The sequence below is a fragment of the Sarcophilus harrisii genome, chromosome 2 (genome assembly GCF_902635505.1).
Source record: "Sarcophilus harrisii chromosome 2, mSarHar1.11, whole genome shotgun sequence".
Taxonomy (NCBI): Eukaryota; Metazoa; Chordata; class Mammalia; order Dasyuromorphia; family Dasyuridae; genus Sarcophilus; species Sarcophilus harrisii.
Window position 1 is genome coordinate 326,296,385 of NC_045427.1, and position 22,636 is coordinate 326,319,020.

The following is a 22,636-nucleotide window of genomic DNA, read 5'->3' on the forward strand; positions in this document are numbered from 1 at the left end:
TCATCCACGGCATCCCAGGAATCCCCATCATCATCAATAAACTTGACTTTTGTCCTTCCATTCGACTCCAATGACTTTTCTCTGAAAGAGAAAGTGACAACTTTGTACAGTTCTACCTCACTTAGAACCAATTCACAGAAAGTCAAGACATCAGCCTTGATAACCATTGTTCTCCTTTGAAAACAAAAGATGAATAAGAACAGCTTGAAGGATTTTTGCTTTTATCAGGGTAGGTTCTTCCTCCCTTGCATCAAATGATAAAGAATGTAATCCTTCCTTCCACACCCCAATAGGCTATGTCCCTACCATAACCAAGAATATTCATCACTTGGTGGCCAAACCTTTGGTGATAAGCCTTTCTGTATTAGCTCAACTAGACCACGGACGAAGGCAGAATTGCCTGTTGTTGGAAGTTTGCATCTAAAGCCATTTCAACTCAGTACATCTTGCAAGAGTTTGCACTTAGCTTTTGAGAACTCAAGGTCATTTCCAGCTAAGTCAGGAACTGAGTTCAAATCCTATCTCAGATTAGCTATGTGATCCTAGGCAATTTACTTAACTTCAGCTTGCCTCAGATTTCCTCATCTGTAAAACAGAAATAGTAACAGCATCTTCCTCCCATAGTTGTGAAAATAAAAATGAAATAATAATTGTAAAGCACTCAGCATAGGGCCTGGTACGTAGTAAGTCCTGTGTAATATTAGTATTATTATTCTAAGCAACAACTTTTTGGAGGGAGGGGGAAGGCAGCTAGATGATTCAGTGGATAGAGTGCTGAGCTTGCAGTCAAGAAGATTTGGGTTCAAATCACTTAGTAGTTATGTGACCTTGGGCAAGTCATTTAACCTGTTTGCTTTATAGAAATTACTCCACTATCTTTGTCAAGAAAACCCATGAACAGGGCAGCTAGTTGGCACAGTGTTTAAAGCACCAGCCCTGAAGTCAGGAGGACCTGAATTCAAATCTGATATCAGACACTTAACATGTCCTAGCTGTGTAACCCTGAGTAAATCACTTAACCCCAATTACCTCAGCAAAAAAAAAGGGAAGGAAAGAAGAAAGAAAGAAAGAAAAAAGAAAACCCATGGACAATATGGACTATGATGAAGAGTCAGATATGACTGAATTATTACTATTATTATTATTCAGTGGAGAAAGACCTTAATGGAAAAATAAAAATAGCTCAATTATATAAAGATTTTTGTTGTTATATTTGTTCAGTTATTCAGTCACGTCTGACTCTTTATGACTCCATGGACCATACATAGCACATCAGTCTTTTCTCTCCTTCAATGTCTTCCAAAGTTTTTCCAAATTCATGTTTATTGTTTCCATGATACTACATCTATCTTATCCTCTGCTTTCCCTCTTTCCTTTTGCCTTCAATATTTCCCAGAAATCAGGGTTAGGAATAAAATATTTAGGGTTTATTAAAGACCTTTCTTAAGATAGACTTGTGGGATAGTTAATATCAACATCAGAGAAGTTAGACAACTTACTCAAACGCACAGAGTTAATAATGGAATCAGGGTTCAAACCTTGGTGGGGTTTTTTATTTTTTATTCCAAACCCAGTGTTCCATTGCACCATGGCACCTCATCCCACAGGGCCACTTCCTACATTTGAGAGGTTCCTTGTAATCACCCACCCCCATCCTTTTCCTTTTGATTATATAGATGCAGGAACTGGAGCAAAGACTCTTGGAAGCAGAGCACAGAGCAGAAAATGCAGAAACACAGGTAAGAGCTGGGAAGTTATGAGGGGAGGATGAAGGTGGGTAGGGTGGCAATGGAGGGCTTTGATCTCTGGCCTTCCCTGGTGCTGCTTGAGGAATTCAGGTAGATGTGAGATAGTAAGAAATCTCCTTAGAGGCACAGGATAATCTCAGACTCTCAAAGGCTCATGGCTAAGAGTGACTAGCCCTGGAAAAAAGAAATATATGCTTGGAGAATATCTTCTGTGGGCAGGGTTTTGTGGGGCTGGTGTAAGAGAGGGAGAGTCTCCCCACAAACCCACATACTATAGCCACTGGCACATCATTCCCCATACTACCCCCCACTCAAATGGTTAGTTAAAATAATCTCTATTTCATCTGTAACCTTCTTCAAGGGGCATATCTGTTTAACCAGATTTCTTCAGTGCCTAGATAGATATAGATAATTAATCAATTGATTACCTTAGGCAAGAGCTACCTATAGGTCCCCACATGGGGGCTTTGTACCTGGTAAGTTGAGATCCCATTCCACTCCATTTGTCCCTCCCTCATCTCCCGTCTCCCATGTTCTTTATCTCACCTTTCTTAAGGTATGTACAATGGAGGAGAAGATCAAACTGGTCAATGTGAAGAGCATCGAGCCTGAAGGCAAGTTTCACCAAAAGTACCAGGAGCTACTAGAGACCATTCGAGGCAAAGAGGAGATAATCAGCCAGCTGCAGACACAGGTGGAGAAGCAGGTAAAAGGACTTGCAAAGGACCCTTAGTCTAGAATTGTGCACAAAATGTTTCCATGACAGGAAGAAACCCAGCTGTTTTCCTGGGCAAGATTGTCAAGGAGCCTTGATGAATAGAAGCAAGATAAGTCACCAGGGGTTAACCTGGGTTCCATAAATTTGTGAGTTTTTTTAAATGATAACTATTTCAAAATGATTGACTTCCTTTGTAATCCTATGCATGTATTTTAGACAGCTTAAATCATTCTGAGAAGGATCCAGATTGCCTAAGTAGTCCCCCACACAAAAAGGTTAAGAACCTTTGAGGAGAGGCTTCCCCCAGGGCCAAGTCTCTTAATAATATGGTGGGAATCGAGGAGAGTCTAGGGTGATTGTCCAGAACTTTGAACCACACCTGTTTGTATCAGCATGATAGCACCCTACACCGGAGGATGTCAGCTAGAGTAATGGAACTGGACTCAGTCTTTGAATTTGAGTTCTGCATTAGCTGTGTGACTTTGGGCAAGCCACTTAACCCTTCCTTCTCCTTACTGAGGCAAACCTTCTATCATACAAATGATCCCTTTCCATCCCATCTTCTCCTGAAGATTGTCCCTCTATCTCCTTTACTCCCTCACCAATCGTTCATCTCTCCCCATGGCTCCTTTCTTACTGACTACAAACATGCCCATGTCTCCTCCACTCTCAAAAGCCCTCACTGGATCCATCTAAGAAGGCTGTCTGCACTCAGTGCCTCCACTTCCTTGCTCTCATTTTCTTAACTCTACTTTCTGGTTTCTGACTTCATTGTTCAACTGAAACTGCTCTCTGAAGTTACCAGTGATCTCTTAAGTTCCAAATCTTAAGAGCTTTTTCTTCATGCTCTTCTTTTTTGACTCTCTGGAGTCAAGGATATTTAATTACTCTCTTTTCAAAGCTTTCTTTTCTGCTGGCTTCCATGATACTGTTATCTCCTAGTTCTCCTTCTACCTAACAATTTCTTCTTTTTATTAAAGCTTTTTCTTTTTCAAAACATATGCATGTATAATTTTGCAACATTAGCCCTTGTAAAACATAGTGTTCTAGTTTTTCCCCCTCTTCTCCCACTCCCCTTCCCTAGATGGCAGTAGTCTAATATATGTTAAACATGGTAGAAATACATATTAAATTCAATATATGCTTATATATTTATACAATTATCTTGCTGTACAAGAAAAATCAAATCAAACCAGAAAAGAAAATGATAAAAAAAATGCAAGCAGACAACAAAAAGTTACAAATGTTGTAAACTCAGTTCCTAGTCCTCTCTCTGGGTATAGATGGCTCTTCTAATCACAAAACCATCGGAACTGGTCTGAGTCATTTCGTTAACAATTCCTTTTTTAGTCTCTTTTGCTGGATCTTCATCCTGGTAGCACCTACTAATAATGTGCCCCAAGGCTTTTCTCTCTCTAAAGTATTTCACTTGGTGATATTCATCAGCTCCCATGGAGTCAACTATCATTGCTACAAAGATGGTTCTTGTAGATTCATTTGTCTAACCTTAACTTCTCTCCTGTTTTGTATCTCTGACCACCTATTGGACATCTCAAACCAGATGTCCTGTATACATCCTAACCTCAACAATTTCAAAAATGAACTCGTTATCTTTCTCCCCATATCTTCCCTTCTTCCTAACTTTCCCATTACTGTTGAGAGTCCCACCATCCTCCCAGGCCTCCCAGGCTCACTGATAGATATTTTGCCTTCCATTCCTCACTTTGTCTCACCTCTCACAACCAGTCAATTGCCAACTGATTTTTCCTTCATGGTATCTTTCTTTTTTATGGTGTATTGTTTTTCCAAATAAATGCAAAGATAATTTTCAACATTCACCTTCATAAAAACTTTGTATTCCATATTTTTCTCCTTCTCCTTCCCTTTCCTCCTCTCTAAAACAGCAAGCAATCCAAGATAGGTTAAATGTGTGCAATTCTTCTAAATATATTTCTATATTTATCGTACTGAGCAAAAAAAAAAAAAAAGTCGGATCAAAAGGGGAAAAAACACAGGGAAAAAAAACGAGCAAACAACAAAACGGTGAAAATACTATGCTTTGAATCTACATTCAGTCTTCATAATTCTCTCTCTGGATGTGGATAACACTTTCTATAGCAAGTCTTTTGGAATTGAAAGCATCTTTCATATATGTCCCTTTATTTCCTCTGACACTGTCACTATCCTGGTGCAGGGTCTCATCACCTCACACACGCCTCTGTGTGACTGACTCTGGTTCATCCTGCACCCAGTTACCAAAGTGATCTTTCCAAAGAGTAGATCTAGGGACAGGTAAGTATCACTGTGGACAGAGCATTGCCCTTAGAGTCAAGAGGATCTTATTTCATATCTGGTCTCAAACACAAGTTATATGTCTCTGGATATATTACTTAATCCCAAAAGAAAAAAAAAACAGATCTAACCTTATCAGCCCTCTACTCGATAAACTCCAATGATTCCCAGTTACCAAAGGATCAAATTTAAAATCCTTTGTATGGCTTTTAAACTCTTCATAATCTTTAAAGTCCCTTCCTCCCTTTCCAATTTTCTTATACTTTAACCTTGTCCAGTAGAAGTAATCCTGATGGTCTTGCTGTTTCTTGCAGAAGACATTCCATCTCCAGATTCCAGGCATTTTCACTGGCTGGTTCTCATTTCTAGAATAATTTTCATCTTTATCTCTACCTCCTGACTTTTCTGACTTCCTTCAAGTCTCAAATCAAATGCTACCTGTTTTAAATCCTACCTACTGCCTTTCCCAGTCCCACTTAAAGCTAGTGTCTTCCTTGAGAATATATCTAATTTATCACGTATCATTTATACATAGCTGTTTGCATGTTGTTGCCTTGTAAATTTTAATTGAGGGCCATTGCCCTCAATGGCAAGCATTGTTTTTGCCTTTGTATCTTTGTATCACTCAGAACTGAGCACAGTGAATGGCACATAGTAGGTACTTAATAAATGCTTATTGATTTGATTTGATTTGATTTGAGGAATGTATAGGTATGTGACTCCTAAGAAAATTTTTGAAGATAAAAATGAAGGTGAAACAATTATTTCTTATACTTCACTGAAAAAAAATTAATGTCTTTCTCTATGACCTCCCTTTTCTACTTATCAGAACCCCTTGACATCACCTTCCATTTTCACCGCCTTTATTCCACTCTGAAGAGAGGACCCTTCTAATCAACAAACTTCTTTTTTTTAATAAAACTTTTTATTTTCAAAACATATACATAGATAGTTTTCACCATTCACTTTTGCAAAACCTTGCATTCCAAATTTTTCTCCCCTCCTTCTCCCTATCCTCTCCCCTAGATTGCAAGTAATCCAACATAAGTTAAATATGTACAATTCTTCTATACATATTTGCACAATTGTCATGCTGCATATGAAAAATCATATCAAAAAGGAAAAAAATAAGAAAACAAAATGCAAGCAAACAACAACAAAATTTGTTGTGATTCACACAAAGTCCCCATAGTCTTCTCTCTAAGTGCAGAAGTTTCTCTCCATCATGAGACCATTGGAACCGGCCTGAATCACCTCACTGGTGAAAAAAGTCATGTCAGTCAGAATTGATCATCATATAATCTTATTGCCAGGGTGAACAAATGTTTTCCTGGTTCTATCTACTTCACTCAGCATCAGTTCATGTAAGTCTCCAGACCTCTCTGAAATCATCCTGCTGCTCATTTTTTATAGAACAATAACATTCCATAACATTCATATACCATAACTTATTCAGTCATTACCCAGCTAATGGGCATTCACTCAATTTCTAGTTCTTTGCTGCCATCACAAAAAGGGCAGCTACAAACATTTTTGCGCATGTGGGTCTTTTTCTCTAATTTCTTTAAATGCAACCATGATCTCATCCTTTTCCATCTTCTTCAGCAGATCACTCCCACAACCATCTTCTCTTTCTAATCTCCAATCTCTCCCTATCAGTTTCTTCTCTCCTATCTACAAATATGTTCAAATAACCTCTCCAAACAAAAATTAAAAAAAAAACTCATGAGAACTACCATTTTGTTGTATCCACAAACTGAGTAAATATCTGTTGAAATACAGCCTGATGATCTTTCCCTTTATAATAAAGACATTTGTTGTTCAGTTGTGTTCACTTCTTTGTGACCCCTTGGACTATATGACACCAATGCTTAGCGTGAGATTTTCTTGGCAAAGGTACTGGAGTAGTTTGCTATTTCCTTTTCCAGTGATAACAAAGAAATATATCCCTTCCATTCCCTCAAGCTTTTGCCTTTTATTTCTCTTTCTTTGCCAAATTCCTTTCAAAAAGCTCTATACCTACCTCCATTTCCTCTCATTTCTCAACTCTTTGATGGCTAATTTCCAACCTCATTACTCAACTGACATAGCTCTTTCAAAAGTTACTAACTAATCTCTTAATTGCCAAGTCTATCATCTCAATCTCACCTTTTTTTTTTTCTTGTAGAATTTTACACTGCTTATTCCTCCTGGATACAATCTCCTCTCTGGGTTTTTTATGACATCATGTCCCCCTAGTTCTCACTTTCCTTTGCTGGTTTACCCTCTATAGAGACCCCTAATTGTGAGTGTACCTAAAGGGTCTATCCTTAGGTCCTCTCCTCTCCTCATTTTCTAATCACTGTGTTGATAACCTCATCATCTTCCATGGACCCGTCTACAGAGAAGCACTGTATCATTCTTAAAATTTTTTTCCCAGATCCATATATCCTTCTCTAGTCTCTCTCCTGAGTTCCAGTCTACAATTGCCTTCTTGAGATACCTACTAGATGGCCTATGGATATCTCAAATTCAACATGTCCATAATGGAGCCCATTATCTCTTTCTCCAAACTTTAATCCTCTCATGAACATTCCTATTTCTGCTCTGAAAATCTCTCCTTCCTTGATTTTCATGATGCCAGTCTGGTTCTTCTCATCTCTCTCTGATCCATATTTTTTTCATTTTTATCTTATTCTTTTTAAATGTAAGCATTTAGCAAAGGACTGCCTTTTCTATTATTTCTATACAGAGCAATTTCATTTTCTCCCATAGCTCAGCAATCACTTTTAATATTAAAGGCTGTCAAACCTGAAAGTCTAGGGCTAGAATCTCTCCAGATTTTCATTTCCAATTTCCAGCTGATCACCTCCACCTGGATATCCCATCCCATCTCAAGCTCAATATGTTCAAAGCCATATTCCTCATTTCTATCCCCACCCCAGCCAAAACACAAAAACAAAACACTGCTTCTCTTCCTGTATTCTCTAGTTTTATTAATGATACAACATTTTTCCAGTCATCTAAACTGAAAATCTGAGATGACTTCTATTCACCTAGAATTCCAGTTTCCTTAGAAGCAGCTAAGTGGTGAAACAGGCAGAGCTCTGGCCTAGAATCAGGAATGAATTCAAATCACTAGCAGTGTGACCCTGAGTTTCCTCATTATAAAATAGGGATAATAACCTACCTTGTTGTTCCAAATGAGATAATATTTGTAAAGCCTTTAGCACAGTGTGCCTTTGCACACTATAGATGTTTAATCAATTCTACTTCCCTCCCTCATCCTTTAACCACATTTCATTTCACATTCAAATAAGTTGTCAAATCCTAAAGATTATATCTCTTCATTGCCTCTAGAATCCTTCCAAACCCCTCTCCCTTTACCCCATTTCCAACCACTGTTACCTGATACATGGCTTACTGCAATAGCCTCGTGACCAATTCCCTCTCTCTCCCTTTTTAACCTATAATCCATTCTCTACTCTAATGACTCAGTGCTCATGCTATTTGCTAGAATGACCTTTCCCATAGCCACATGACAAAATTCTATCCCATCTTCAAAGGCCCAACCCAAATATCTCTTCTTCCATGAAGCATTCGGTGATCTCCACATTGGGAAGTGATGCTCCCCTTCTCTGAAATTCTACAGTACTTTTATTATAATTTTCTAGGGATATTTATTATGTTCAGCTGTTCATGTATTCATCTTTCTTAAATAATTCTAGCTCACACTTCCATAGCATTTTAGTGTTTCCTTCATAGAAAGCCTTTGAGATGGCTGGTAGAAGTACCATCACCCTCATTTTATAGAGGAGGAAACAGACCCTAGAGAAATTAACTCCTATTATTATTTAGTGACTTGCTCAAATTCACATACATAGTACCAGAGCCAGCACTCAAATCTAGGTTTTCTCAACTCAACTTTCTTATCATACTCTTCTCTCCTACAATGTTAATTGATTGAATAGAAAAAGTTACATATTCATGGGGGAGAAAGAAGGGAGAGAGGAGTGAATAAACTGATCTTTTCCATCTAAAATTTCAGTTTCCTTTTTTTCAGATATCTGAACTTAATTTCTAATTGATCTTTCATAGTTAATGATTCCTAAAAGGTTAATTTTAAATTTCCCCCCTTATCTTTCTGGTCATGTAACTTAATGAACTATATTATGACACTTAAATTCAAAGGGAATTACAATCTAAATAGAATCTTGTGAATCCTACTATAAAATTTTAGTGTTCTCCAGTGCAAATCATCATGATTCAAGAGGAGAAATCCTGAAATAGGATGCAAGAAACCTAAGGTCTAATTGGGACTCTGCCAGGTACTGATTGTATGACATGGGGCAAGTTGCATCATTTCTCTGATTCTCTTCAAATTTTGTTGTATGTTTTTTTGTCTCTTCTATACTTTATTTTTAATAGTATTTTATTTTTTCCAAATACATGTAAAGATAATTTTCAACATTCATTTTTATAAGATTTAGAGTTTCAATTTTTTTCTCCCTTCCTCCCACTCACCATTCCTAAGACTGCAAGCAATCTGATATAGGTTATACATGTGCAATCATGTAAATATATTTCCACATTAGTCATGTTGTGAAAGAAAAACAGAACAAAAGGAAAAAGCCACAAAAAACACAACAAAGAAAAAGGTAAAATAGTGTGCTTCGATCTACATTCAAATTTCATGGTTCTTTCTCTGGAGGTAGATAGTATTTTTCCATTATGAGTCTTTTTGAATTGTCTTGGATCATTGTATTGTTGAGAAGAGTCCATCACAGTAGATCATCACAGAATCTTGCTGTTACTGTGTACAAAGTTCTCTTGGTTCCGGTCACTTCATTCAACATCACTTCATGGAAGCCTTTCCAGGTTTTTCTGAAATCTTTCTGTTCATCATTTCTTACAGCACAATAGTATTCCATTACATTTACATTCCCCAACTTGTTCAGCTATTCCCCAATTGATGGGCATTCCCTCAATTGCCAATATGAAAATGATTGCTGTAAATATTTTTGTACCTGTAGATCCTTTTTCTTTTTTGTGCTCTCTTGGGATACAGACATACTAGTGGTATTACTGGATCAAAGGATATACACACTTTGATAGCCCTTTGGACATAGTTCCAAATTGCTCTCCAGAATAGTTGGATCAGTTCATAATTCCACCACCAATTTCTACATCTTCACCAACATTTGTCATTTTCTTTTTCTATCAGCCAATCTGATAGGTGTGAGATAGTACTTAAGAGTTGCCTTAATTTGCATTTCTCTAATTAATAGTGATTTAGAGCATTTTTTCATATGACTATAGAAAGCTTTAATTTTTTCATCTGAAAATTGCCTGTTGATCATTTATTCATTGAGGAATGACTTGCATTCTTAGAAATTTGACTCAGCCCTCCAAAGATTTGAGAAATGTGTTTCTTCATTTTAAAAATGATCCAGTTTTCCAATATCAAGTCCGATTTTCAAAATTCATGACTTTGACACCTTTTAGTTCCATAAAAATCCCTCTAACACTCAGTTAAAATATTTTTTGCTGCTTTTTAAAATCCATGTATATGGGACAAAGAGGAAAGGGAACAAGGATCTGTGAAGTACCTGCTGTGTGCCAGAAATCATACTCAACTCTTTATAAGTATTATTTCATTTGGTCCTCACAAAAACCCAGGTAGGTAGATGCTATTATTATGCTATTTTATAGCTGAGGAAATTGGGGGATACAGAGATTAAGACTTTCCTGGAATCACACAGCTAGTGTATGTGAAACCAGATTAGAACTCAGATCTTCCAACTCTATATCCAATACTTGATTGCTGTGCTATTCAGCTGCTTAGTACTTATATAAGACAAACAAGTACTTTAGAGCAGTTACAATCTCTTATTAGGTTTGATGTTTCCAACGGATTAATTTTTTCAAATGGGTCATCTGCGAACATCTTCCTTGACTTCACCTTTCAAAAGTGTCCAACATGTCCCATTCCTTAACCCTAAAGGTTCCACTAAACTGATAACCAGTTCTAATGGATGGTGATTTCTGTTTCAGAAGCAGCTAAGAGTTCAAGATGCAAAGACTGTTCAAGAGAAGGCTGCAAAGATCAAGGAATGGGTGACCATGAAGTTAGGAGAGGTACAATTATCACCCGGTCCTGGGAAATTCAAAGAGGAAATAGGGAGAGGCTCTGGGGTGGTTAACCATTCACTCAGTTCTAACTGTGGAATGCTCTCCTTTTCATTTTCTATGAAGTAACTTTTCCCAGATCTCTACATTGTAGCCTTACGTTCTCTTTAAATAATGTTATTTGGGGGGGAGGGGAAGGAAGGCAAAAAAGAAATAGTGTCTAGGGAGAAGTCTCCCACTACTCATAAAGCTTAGCCACTTTTTAATAGAAATTATACTGAATTTTGAGAAATTGGCATTTAAACCTGGCTTCAGGTTCTTCCTTTAGTACTTTCTAACTAGGAGGTCTTGGGCAAATCATCTAAATTCTTTAAGCCATAGTTGCTTCATATGAAAAAATGGGAATAATAATACCTAAATAATATTAATATACTGTTAAATTAATGTTTATTATAATATTAAATTAATAATAGTGTCTATTAATATTAACAATAAATCATATTTATTATAATAATAATATTGTTGTTATATAATTATTCTATTATCTACCTAATAGGGGTGTCTTAAGAAGCATATTTTGTAAACTTTAAAGTTTTATACTCCAATAAATCTGTGATCTTACTAATGTGGGTAATCCCTACAAAATGCAGATCACAGCCCCACCAAATCTACCCATCATGTGCTTGCTACTGTCATCTGTGTCCTACTATATGACCTTATAGAAATAATAATTATTACTATTAGATCTGAGTTGTGAGCTCCCTGAGATCCGAGTCCTACTTTTGGACTTCTTTGAGTCCCTAGTGCTTAGCATAGTGCCTGATATGTAGTTGGTGCTTAAATATACCTATGACTATTGACTGGTCTCTGTGATTTCACTGGCTAAAAGAACTCAGCCATATGGAGATTCTGTCTACCAGTATTGGTGGGCAACTGCTCTGAAGCTTGGTTTTAGAGAATTTGAGGGATGGAGAAATGAGAGAGAAAGTGATTTATCCAAAATCTCATGTCTATTTGTATCAGAGGCTAGATTCTCAGAATCCTCTTGGATTCTTGGATATTGTTTATTTTCTAAAGTTATTGTAAGGATAAAATAAGATGATGTTACTAAACTGTTAAAGTGTTATTATCAATATTCTCAGTATTTAAATTAAAATATTGATTGTGCTTAAGAACTAGTAAAGGATTCAGTACAGTTCAATCAGTGTAGTTAATATGTCCTTATCAGAATTTTTCTAATAATTAATGTAGTGTTGTGGCAAGAACACTAGATTGAGGGTTAGGAAACCTGAGTTCTATTCTCAAATGGGCCACTAACTAGTTGTAGGGCTTTCAGCAAGTCATTTCACCTGGGTTTCAGATTCCTTATCCAATAACGAAAATAATAATAATAAAATTAAAGCAATTGACATAGTGTTTTAAGTTCTGCAAAGCACAACGTATAGAAACCTATTAATTCATTTGATCCTGACAACAATTCTGTGAGGATCCAGACCTCTTTTCTTGCCTTCAGAATGCAGATTGATTCTGAAACCCCAGAATTCTTATACTTTCCCTGTAGAGTCCAAGTAACTCCCCATGGGTCATCATGGAGAAACCTAGAGATGGGGAGGAAATAGATGGTATAAAAGGCAATGACTTCTTGGAGTTTCTCAGGAAACTGATCCCAAAGAAGAGCTTCTGCAAACAAATAACTATTGTTTGTTTACAAATGGAATCTGATACAGAGAGTGACTTGCAAAGTGAAGGGGTCATTTGGGTTGGTCTCTCTCAGGTCATTTCTAGCATTAATAGTCCTATAAGTGATCATTTCATAAAACTTTACTAAAGCAGGAAATTTGAGTTCTCCAAACTTGGCAGGCTGGAGAGGCAAAAGAATCTAAATTGAGATGTTTTAAACAAGATCAGAAGAGAGAAAGAGAAAATAATAATAATAAGATAGTCCTGGGAAGAGAGAATAAGGTTTTCTGTTCTAGCAAAGGCCAAATAGTAGTTTTCATTTTTAGTTTAATCTACAGCTGAAACCATGAATGTTTTTCTTTTTGCACAGCTTGAGATGGAAAATCGGCACCTGAAAAACTACAATCAGCGCCTAGTAGAGCAAGTGAGGGCACTTCGAGCGGCCTTGGGAGGTAGGCAGCAGTGTCTCCTCTGGGGACAGCTTTCTGGGAAACTCCAAGATGCCATTGTCATGGATACCTGTCTGTTTCCTCCCTATCTCCAGATCTCTCCATGGTGCTACCCGGGGAGTTACTGTGGTCCTTCCAGGGAAAGTCAAAGAATAATTCTGTGGTTTCAGAGATAGGTATCCATCAGGAAGGCCAGAGAGGAGTTATGGAAGGCAACATAACTTCCCAGGCTCAGACAGCAGCTGTCTCCTTACCTTCTTCAGTAACCCAGCAGGACAAAGACCTCATTCCTAAAGTAAGCAACACATTGAAAGGTTCTGGGAGAATCATTTGTGGAGAAATCCCAGAGACCAAGGCTCCCCAGCTTTCTCCCAGAGATACTGTGGGGTTACAGAAATCAGCTTACTTGGGTGAAATCCTAGGTGGTTTCCAGAGAGGGATGCCCATTAAGCTGAGCTTCCCAACCAAGGAAAGAGTCCTTGGTAGCAGCATGACCCTGCCAAAGGATCGGGCTTTCCGTAACCCCCGGGACAGTATCCAACTTGCCAAGCGGCGTTATAGCCAGCCCCAGATGAGAACTGAATGCTTCAACCACATGCTGAGCATTGAAATTAGTACTCTCCAGACCTCCCAAATCCATACCCTTCCCATGAAAGAAACAAACATTGACCAGAAGAAAAGGAAAGAATCTGAGAAGATGGACACAGAAGAGCCCTCTTCTGATAAGAAAGAAGTGAAAGCCAGCGAGTCAACCTCTAAATTAGAAGAGGAACTGGAGAAATCTAGTACCAAGGAGATGGAGATGGGGAACAAGCCTCCTACACCTCCTCTACACCAGTTCCCATCCTGGGTAAGAATTTTCAGTTCATTTCTCTGTGGAGAGTGAATAACCCTAATAACAGGAGCTAGTATTTTTGATATTTGAAGGTTTGCAAAATGGCTTACATGTTTTCTTTATCAACAACTCTATGAAGCAGGTGTTTTTTTTAATATAGTATTTTATTTTTCAAATTCATGTAGAGATAGTTTTTAACATTCATTTTTGTAAGATTTTGTGTTCCAAATTTTTCTCCCTCTCTCCTTCCCTTATATTCCTCCTCCGCAAGACAGCAAGCAATCTGATATAGGTTAAATATGTGCAATTCTTTTAAATGTATTTCCATATTTGTCATCTTGTGCAAGAAAAATCAGATCAAAAGAGAAAAAACTATGAGAGAAAAAAACAAGCAAACAAACATAATATGAAAAAAACAATGAAAATACTATTCTTTGATCCATATTAAGTCTCTGGCTGTGGAAGGCATTTTCCATCCCAAGTCTATTGGAATTGCCCAGAATCACCTCATTGTTGAGAAGAGCCAAGTCCATTACAGTTGATCATCTCATCATCTTCTTATTACTGTGTACAGTGTTCTCTTGGTTCTGCTCCCTTCACTCAGCATCAGTTCCTGTAAATCTTTCCAGGGTTTTCTGAATTCAGGGCAAGTATTATTCTTACCCCATTTTACATGTGAAGAAACAGAGGCTGACATCAGTAAAGTGATTTGACCAAAGTCACGTAGATTTTAAGTGGAGTCTTTTCCCTTTTTGGACCAGCCCTCAATCCACTATGCCACCTGACTGCCTGTAATGAACATTGTGTATATGAGCCAAGCAGTCAGGTGGAGGAGGGCCACAACTTCAGTCAGGAACTAGCAACCATTGATAGGCCAGTAAGATTTAGAGTCAGGAAATCTGTTTGAAATCATCTAGCAAAACCTTTTAATCTTAGAGGTCAGAAAACTGAATTACTATTAAGATGCTTACCTAGGCTTTGAACCCAGGCCCTCTAGACTCCAAATCTTGCCACACTGATATAGGATAGCATGGTCCCTTTTTTCTCACCTGACTGAATTTTCATCAGATCTTGCCCTAGTGACAGAGCAAGCCCTTCTCTTTGCAAGCCCATCCAGTGCCCAGAGTCTACTCCCTAGTGACAAAGCATTGTGTAGATGGCCTTCTGACAAAATTTCTGTTCCACAGTTTTTTCCTCTAATTATCTTATTGTATAGTTATTCAACATGTGACCTCTGAGGTCCAGAATGTGGTCCATGAATAAATATTTGGTAGGGGGATGACTTACCTGACATTTTAGCTTTCCCTGAAAAAAAGCTTGCTCTTATTAGTTTTTATTAGGCCATTATAGTCTAATAATCTGATGACTGCTATTTTTGCATAATTAACTACTACCAGGTTCACTAGGAATCACTAGAGATCAATTGTACGAATTTCATGCAATCTACACACATAAGGATTTTTGCATGGGTAATTCAATATTGGAGCGAAAGTAAAGTTGGAAGCCCTTTTCTTAAAGAAATTCTCTAAAAATGCAAATACTTGAAGGCAGCTTGATGGGGCAAAGGATAGAGCACCAGACCTATAGTCAAGAGGTCCTGAGTTCAAAACTGTCCTCAGACACTTAATAAGTGTGACCCTGGCCAAGTCAATTAATCCCAATTGCCTTGTAAAACAAACAAATGCAAATAGAGACTGGGGAGGGTCATGTTATAAGTTAGGGGTTCTTATCCATCTGCCAGATCTTTTTAGTTGTCTGAGGAAGCCAGACCCCTTCTCAGAATGTTTTTAAAATGTATAAAGTAAAATGTACACAATTACAAAGAAAACCAACTATTAGTGAAATCAAAAATATAATTTCAGGGGGCTCATGGATACCCTGAAATCTGTCCATGATCTCTTTGGGGATCCATAGACACTAAGTTTGGAACCTCTGCCTTATTCTATTATAGTAATTATCTTTATAGTAATTGCTAGCTAAGAGCAAGAATGAGATAAATATAAATGTGCATGTATATATATCTATACACACACACACACACGTGTGTATTCATGTATGCATATACTATATACATAAGAGTAAGAATGAGATAAATATAAATATGTATATATATATATATATATGTATGTGTGCATGGGTACATATACTATATACATATATATGCATGTCTACATATACTATATATATGGAGAAGGGAAAGAGAGTCCCTAAATAGAGATAATAGTCTAAATGAAAGAGCACTAGCTACAAAATTAAGGAAATGGGGTTCAAATCCCACTTCTGACATTTACTGACATATTGGTGATCTTGGACTAGTTACTTAACTTCCTCAGACCTGAGTTTCCTCATCTATAACTACATGCCCTTTGGTATCCCTTCCAGTTCTAAATCCTATGAAACAGAGGGGAACTTTCTCAAGGAAGGAAAAGGTAGAACAGAAAAGGGCAAAGGGATCTCAACAGTATGGAGGGGGAGGGTATTCAACTGGGCTGGTAAGACATTGATAGGCACATCTGTGATAAATCAAAATGGGAATATTAAGATCAGATAATGGCTTTTTAAATAGAAATTTCCCCAAAAACTTGGAAAAGGCTTGGAAAAGAAGGGAAGATTAGAGCAGAAGTAGCTAGAAGCATAGATGTGTCAGTAAAGTAAAAATAAGTCTAATCTCACCATTCACCCAAATTCATATTGTACAGGAATGGAAGACAGCTGCTCCTATGTTCTATCTTCATTGGTTTAATTGATAGGTTTGTACCTGTATGAATGCAGGGCATGCTCTTGACAGCCCATGCTGGGCACTGATTGACTGTGGAGAAAAAGTGCTGATAATAAGAGATAATGTTTCCCTCACACCTTCCACACTTTCACCTGGAGGCTGAGTCCCATGGAATCCGCAAGGGCTGGAGTGAGGTTTATTGTGTGTTATCTTCTCAGCATGTGCACCATTCCCAGCTATCCCTACACATTCAGGCCTTCATAATTCCCTTTCCCCAGAGAAAACCCAGTGTAAAGTCTAAACATTGCTGAGAACATTAGTAGCCCTGCCAATTGTTAATTATTACAGAATTGCACTTTCAGAGCTTGAGAAGGGACACCTGAAGGTCAGGAGAATGTATTCCCCACCCCTCACTTGACTTTCAGGCAGGACTACATTTAAATTCTTGTAGATAGACAACTGAGAATCAAAAGGAGGACTCTGATATTTAAACAAGTAACTATCAGGAAGGGCTTCATTATGTCTAATTTAAATTTCACAAGCTACAACAGAAGTCATTCCCCTTACTTAGTCCTTGCTAGTGTTAAGGCAGAGCTAGGTATTATCCTAGGTATAAGAAAGAATCTTTTCTACACTCAATGATGTCTTTTAAGTAGCTCCTATTTTCCAAATAGCTAAATGACTCAGAGAGAATAGTCACTTTGTTCTTCCTTTCACCTAATCACATTACAGTATTCGGAGGGAGATCTTAGTTCCTCATTATCACCAGTCTCAGTTTTCACTCTCCCCTTGTTCCATTTTACATCCCCGTAGGAGAAAGTTTTGTTCAGCCCTGTTCCCCAGCCCACCCCCATACCGCCATAACTGGGGCAGAATCAGTCCAAGCTTTTCAGCATTTCCTCGGGCATCATATTCAGAGAGAATCTGCTTTCTCCTGGGAGCAGGGATGCTGCTCCTTCATCCCCACTCTGATTCTACTGACATTTCTGCTGACCTCATTTCTCCACAGGGTTGGGGGAAAGCAGCCTGTCACAAAATGAGGGGGTGATTTTAATGGCAGTGGAGGTTGGGAGAGGAGGAAAGAGGAAATGAGCAACTCTTCTTCCTCCACTAGTATTTTGGCATTCATTCCTATCTACTTTGGTCCCTGGCAGTGGATGTCAAGGAGGCTTGAGAGAGATCAAACAGCTGCCCCTGGGAAGGTCCAGCTTTCCTGGGCTCTCTTCCCTTTTCATCCTGTTTCTAATTGGGAAAAATCCCAATTTTTTCTCCTTACCTAGTTCTAGCTAATTCCATTTTCATTCTCATTCTCATTCTCTCTCTCTCTCTCTCTCTCTCTCTCTCTCTCTCTCTCTCTCTCTCTCTCTCTCTTTTTCTTTCATCCTCCATCATTAACAAACTACCTTTATCTAGATTGCTTCCTCTTGCATTCCTTCCCCCTGCTGTTCACTGAAATCTATCTTTCTCCTGAAAATACTATAGCTCTTGGACATTCTCCAAGGCCGGCTGCTCCCCATCCTCCTCTGTCTCCAGCACCAACCTGGCCTCCACATACAAGAGAAACAGGTCCACTCCTTGCTTTCTGCTGCCACCTACAGACTTCCGTCTGTCACCACCACCCAGCAACTTTCCCTGTTTTAAGTCTCACTCTATCCTGCCCAGGTCTTCCAGGAGACACCTCAGACAGAAGCATGCCAGATAATATCTATCTGTCATCTGTGGTCACTCTCCCTCTTCCCCAACAAATTCAGTACCTGGCTCTGTCTTCTCTACCCTCAGCCCTGTCCCTTCAGGTACCCTTGCCTTCATCCTTCCACTAATCAACCTAATTTAATCCTCAGTTGCCAGAATTCCTAATTATGATTCTGAATATATCAAGGATTTAGAAATAAATGATTCTAGCTTTTTGTAGCTTAATAAAAACAAAAAACAACAGTTAAAAAAAACCCTTCCCATCAAAGAATTGCATTCAGAGAATCACAGAATTTCAAAATTGACAGAATGCTGTTCCAACTTGTACCTATTGCTTCCAAAATAAACTCATTCCACTTTGTGCTAGGTCTAATTGTTAAGAAGTTGTGTGGGGGGGTTTCCCCTTGGACTCCTGAGGGCCAATCCTAATTAGGAACTGTCATTTCAGGAGAGTCGGATTTATGCTGTGGCCTTATCTGGCATGCAGCTGGCTGAGACGTCTCCTGGAAATGATGCTTCTACCTGTGGTGAGTCCTAAAATTAATTAGAGGGCAAAGGAAGATTGGGGTGGGTGGGAATAGGAAAGATGCTGCTATCTCTGGGAGAAAGAGGAAAGGAGAGTTTAGGAAAGAGTACTCTTTTTAGGGTAGTTTAAGACCAGGAAATATTAAAGTAAAACAGCAACTTACTCCCCATCCCTAATATTTTAATGCAGAGGAAAGCAAGCTGTGAAAACGAATATTATACTTTAATATATTTAACAACTACTGGTCAACCTGCCATCTAGGGGAGAGGGTGGGGGGAAGGAGGTAAAAAATTGGAGCAAAAGGTTTGGCAATTGTCAATGCTGTAAAATTACCCATGCATATAACTTGTAAATAAAAAGCTATTAAAAAAAAGAAAATGAAAATTAATGGAAACTTTGAAAATGAAAAAGAGGTACAAAAAGGTAATCTGAGGATGTGAGAAAGGGAAGGGAAGGGACAGTGGGTCAGTCTAGCTCTTTTATTTTAATAATTGAGGAAGGGAAATAGAGGTACTACCAACAATTTACAAAGGATAGGAATTAGACTTGTGATTTCACCATAACCTCAAATTAGAATCAAGAATACCTGAGTTCAAATGCTAGCTGGGTAACCATGAGTAAGTCACTTAAACTCTACTTCAGTTTCCTTATCTGCAAAATAGAGATAATAATAGCACCTATCACCTATAATATCAACCTATCAGGTTGTTGTAAACATGAAATAAGATAGAATGTGTAAAGAACATTGCAAATCTTAAAAGTGACATGTACATATGTGTACATATGTATATGTGTGTATACGTTGCTAGTGTTTCCTGTTATTATTCTCTACAATTTTTATAGTTTTAGAGAATTGCCTACAGCACTGACTTCTTGCCCAGATTTAAATAGCCAGTATATGTTAAAGGCAGGACCTGAGTTCCTAACTCCAAGGCTGGTTCTCTCTTCATTACACCATGCTACCTATCATGTAATACTTGATTTACCATTTACATGACACTTTCACGTGCATTTGATCCGTGAAATAAAGTACAATTCTCCTTATTTTACAGATGAGGTGGTTGAAGAATTTGCCTAAAATGAAGGCAACATTAGAGTCTGGCTCTTATAGTTTCAAATACAGGCCACTTTATATAAAACAATACAACAGTTGATGACATATGTTAAATATTAATCTTAGAATGGGTTTTTTCCCCAACGCCACTGAACAGCAGCCCCTTTAATTCCACCCCTGGTTTCTGAAGCAATTTAGGAAACTTCCAAAGGACCATCACCCTCGGAGATGATTCTCGTGGAGGTCAAAGGAATCTCTTTAAGAGTTTGGTTTTCTAACAAGGAGAGTTATTCATATAAGAAATGGAAGGGGGATATCTCAGGAGGTGTGAGGTCCCTGTTGCTGAAGAACTATAAGCAGAAGCTGGATAACTATTAGGAATAATATATAATAATAAATATAATATAAATATAAATATAATATAAATATAAATATATAAATATAATAAAAATAATATAAATATAATAATAGGAACTATTAGGAATGTCATAGAAAAATTTGAGCCCATGTATGGATTGGGTTTGGTAATAACTGAGGTTCCTTCCAACTCTGACATTCTGTGATTCGAAGAGAATTGGAATAGAGAGTAGGATAAAGTAAAAGCTTCTCTGTTAGTCAATAATTTATTATTTAGAACTGACATTATGCTGCTTCCCTGGATATAAAAAGACAAAGAAAACCACTGATTTTCTGCCAAAATTGAAATCTCCCATTTTTCCCATATATGCAATACAGTTCATGGCCTAGAAAAAAAAAAAAAAAGGCAAGGGCATTATTCCCCACGTCTTCCTAGTCTGGGTCCTAAAGATAAGCTAAATATCTCCCTAAACCAGCCTTCTAAGGTCATGTCACATTTTTCCCTTTGTGTTTTTGTTCAATTGTTTCAGTCACGTCTTCATGACCCCATTTCTTTTTTTTTTGTTTGTTTGTTTGTTTTTTTTAATTTAATAGCTTTTTATTTACAGGATATATGCATGGGTAATGCATTAACATTAACAATTGCCAAACCTCTTGTTCCAATTTTTCACCTCTTACCCCCCCACCCCCTCCCCTAGATGGCAGGATGACCAGTAGATGTTAAATATATTAAAATATAAATTAGATACACAATAAGTATACATGACCAAACTGTTATTTTGCTGTACAAAAAGAATCAGACTCTGAAATATTGTACAATTAGCTTGTGAAGGAAATAAAAAATGCAGGTGTCCATAAATATAGGGATTGGGAATTCAATGTAATGGTTTTTAGTCATCTCCCAGAGTTCTTTTTCTGGGCATAGCTGGTTCAGTTCATTACTGCTCCATTGGAAATGATTTGGTTGATCTCGTTGCTGAGGATGGCCAGGTCCATCAGAACGTCATCATCTAGTATTGTTGTTGAAGTATATAATGATCTCCTGGTCCTGCTCATTTCACTCAGCATCAGTTCGTGTAAGTCTCTCCAGGCCTTTCTGAAATCATCCTGTTGGCATGACCCCATTTCTTAACAAAGATATTGGAATGGTTTGTCATTTCCCTCTCCAAATCATTTTACAGTTGAAGAAACTGAGGCAAATGGGGATAAATGATTTGCCCAGGTTCACACACTTAATATCTGAAGCCAGATTTGAGCTCTTTGAAATGACTCTTCCTGATTGCAACCCAAGTGCTCTGCACTCTACCCCTACCCTTCCTGAGTTATGGTGCCTTAGTATATAACAGCTCTTCTGTCTCTTCCCATCTCCAGCTTCAAGTTCTATGTCCTTCACCTCCCCTGGGTCCTTCTCCAAGCTTGTCAACCAGAACTTCCACGTGCCTGTCTACACCACATTGAAGGGGGTAAGGAAACAAGAATTGGTGATGATTACACCCTTTTAGAGAAGACTCCTGGAGCTTGGATTGGTAAGACTGGCATGAATATCTAAGGTCAGGGTTTCATGCCTGTGTATCCCTGAGCAGGACTATAACATTTCCTCAGTACTGGGCACCATTTCCCAGGAAGCACTCTCTCTCTCTCCATATGTCCTCATAGAGAATTGGTCCTTGGTAGGGACCCCACTTAGCATACCCCTAATATGTTCACTTGCCTTAGGGAGCCAGGCCGGGGTGTCCATTTCAGAAGTAAGTTTTGAAATTTTCTTTGAGAAAAGAACCAGAAAAGATGGAGTGAAAGGAAAACAAAAAACAGAGTCGAGAAAATCAGGATTGTAAATAATTAGTAGTCTCTCTTTATCTCTATCTGTTGAATCCCAAACCCATTCATTAAATCCCAACTCAATTGCTCCCTCTTCCACGAAATGTTCCCTGATACATATCCTCAAACACATAAAATGATCACTATTCACATATTTAATTTTTGTGACTTCATGCATTTACATGACATTATTAGTAACTTCATTTTCACTTTCATATTGGCAATGGCACACATTTGCAGCTACATGCAGTAGAGAAAAAAATAAGAGGCAAGTCTGTAGCGTAGCTGATATCCCACCAAGCATTTCATTGGTCTTGTTCATCTGTTATTGTAAAGAGCTACCCATGCATTTAGAGAGTCAGAGGTGATGTCAAGAATTCATTAGTTCCAGCATCTTCCAACAGTAGTGACTAAAGTCCCAGCAACATCTCCCTTGGTTTTCAGAAGGTAGCCAAGGTAGAAAGATTTACATCAGTATAGTGTTGTTTGAAATGATTTATTAATTGAGATATTAGCATAAAAGGTCATAGAATTCTGGGAAATTACTACCAAGAAAAAATGTCTTTCAATGTTAGCAATTTTATTTTGTGTACTGCATTTTATGGACTATTTCATGATTACTATGTTAGGAAAAGTGCAT

At 37.9% G+C, this 22,636-nt stretch overlaps 1 protein-coding gene across 1 annotated transcript in view; it reads left to right on the forward strand.

Moving 5' to 3' along the window:
- The window catches only part of PLEKHH1 (pleckstrin homology, MyTH4 and FERM domain containing H1), a 67,661-nt gene that overhangs the window by 19,917 nt on the left and 25,108 nt on the right, over positions 1–22,636 (forward strand). The window contains exons 3-9 of the mRNA XM_031952782.1: positions 1,677–1,739; positions 2,305–2,454; positions 10,792–10,875; positions 12,917–12,998; positions 13,091–13,845; positions 18,690–18,768; positions 21,550–21,641. Of these exons, the coding sequence (XP_031808642.1) occupies positions 1,677–1,739; positions 2,305–2,454; positions 10,792–10,875; positions 12,917–12,998; positions 13,091–13,845; positions 18,690–18,768; positions 21,550–21,641 (1,305 nt within the window). The remainder of the gene's footprint in view (positions 1–1,676; positions 1,740–2,304; positions 2,455–10,791; positions 10,876–12,916; positions 12,999–13,090; positions 13,846–18,689; positions 18,769–21,549; positions 21,642–22,636) is intronic.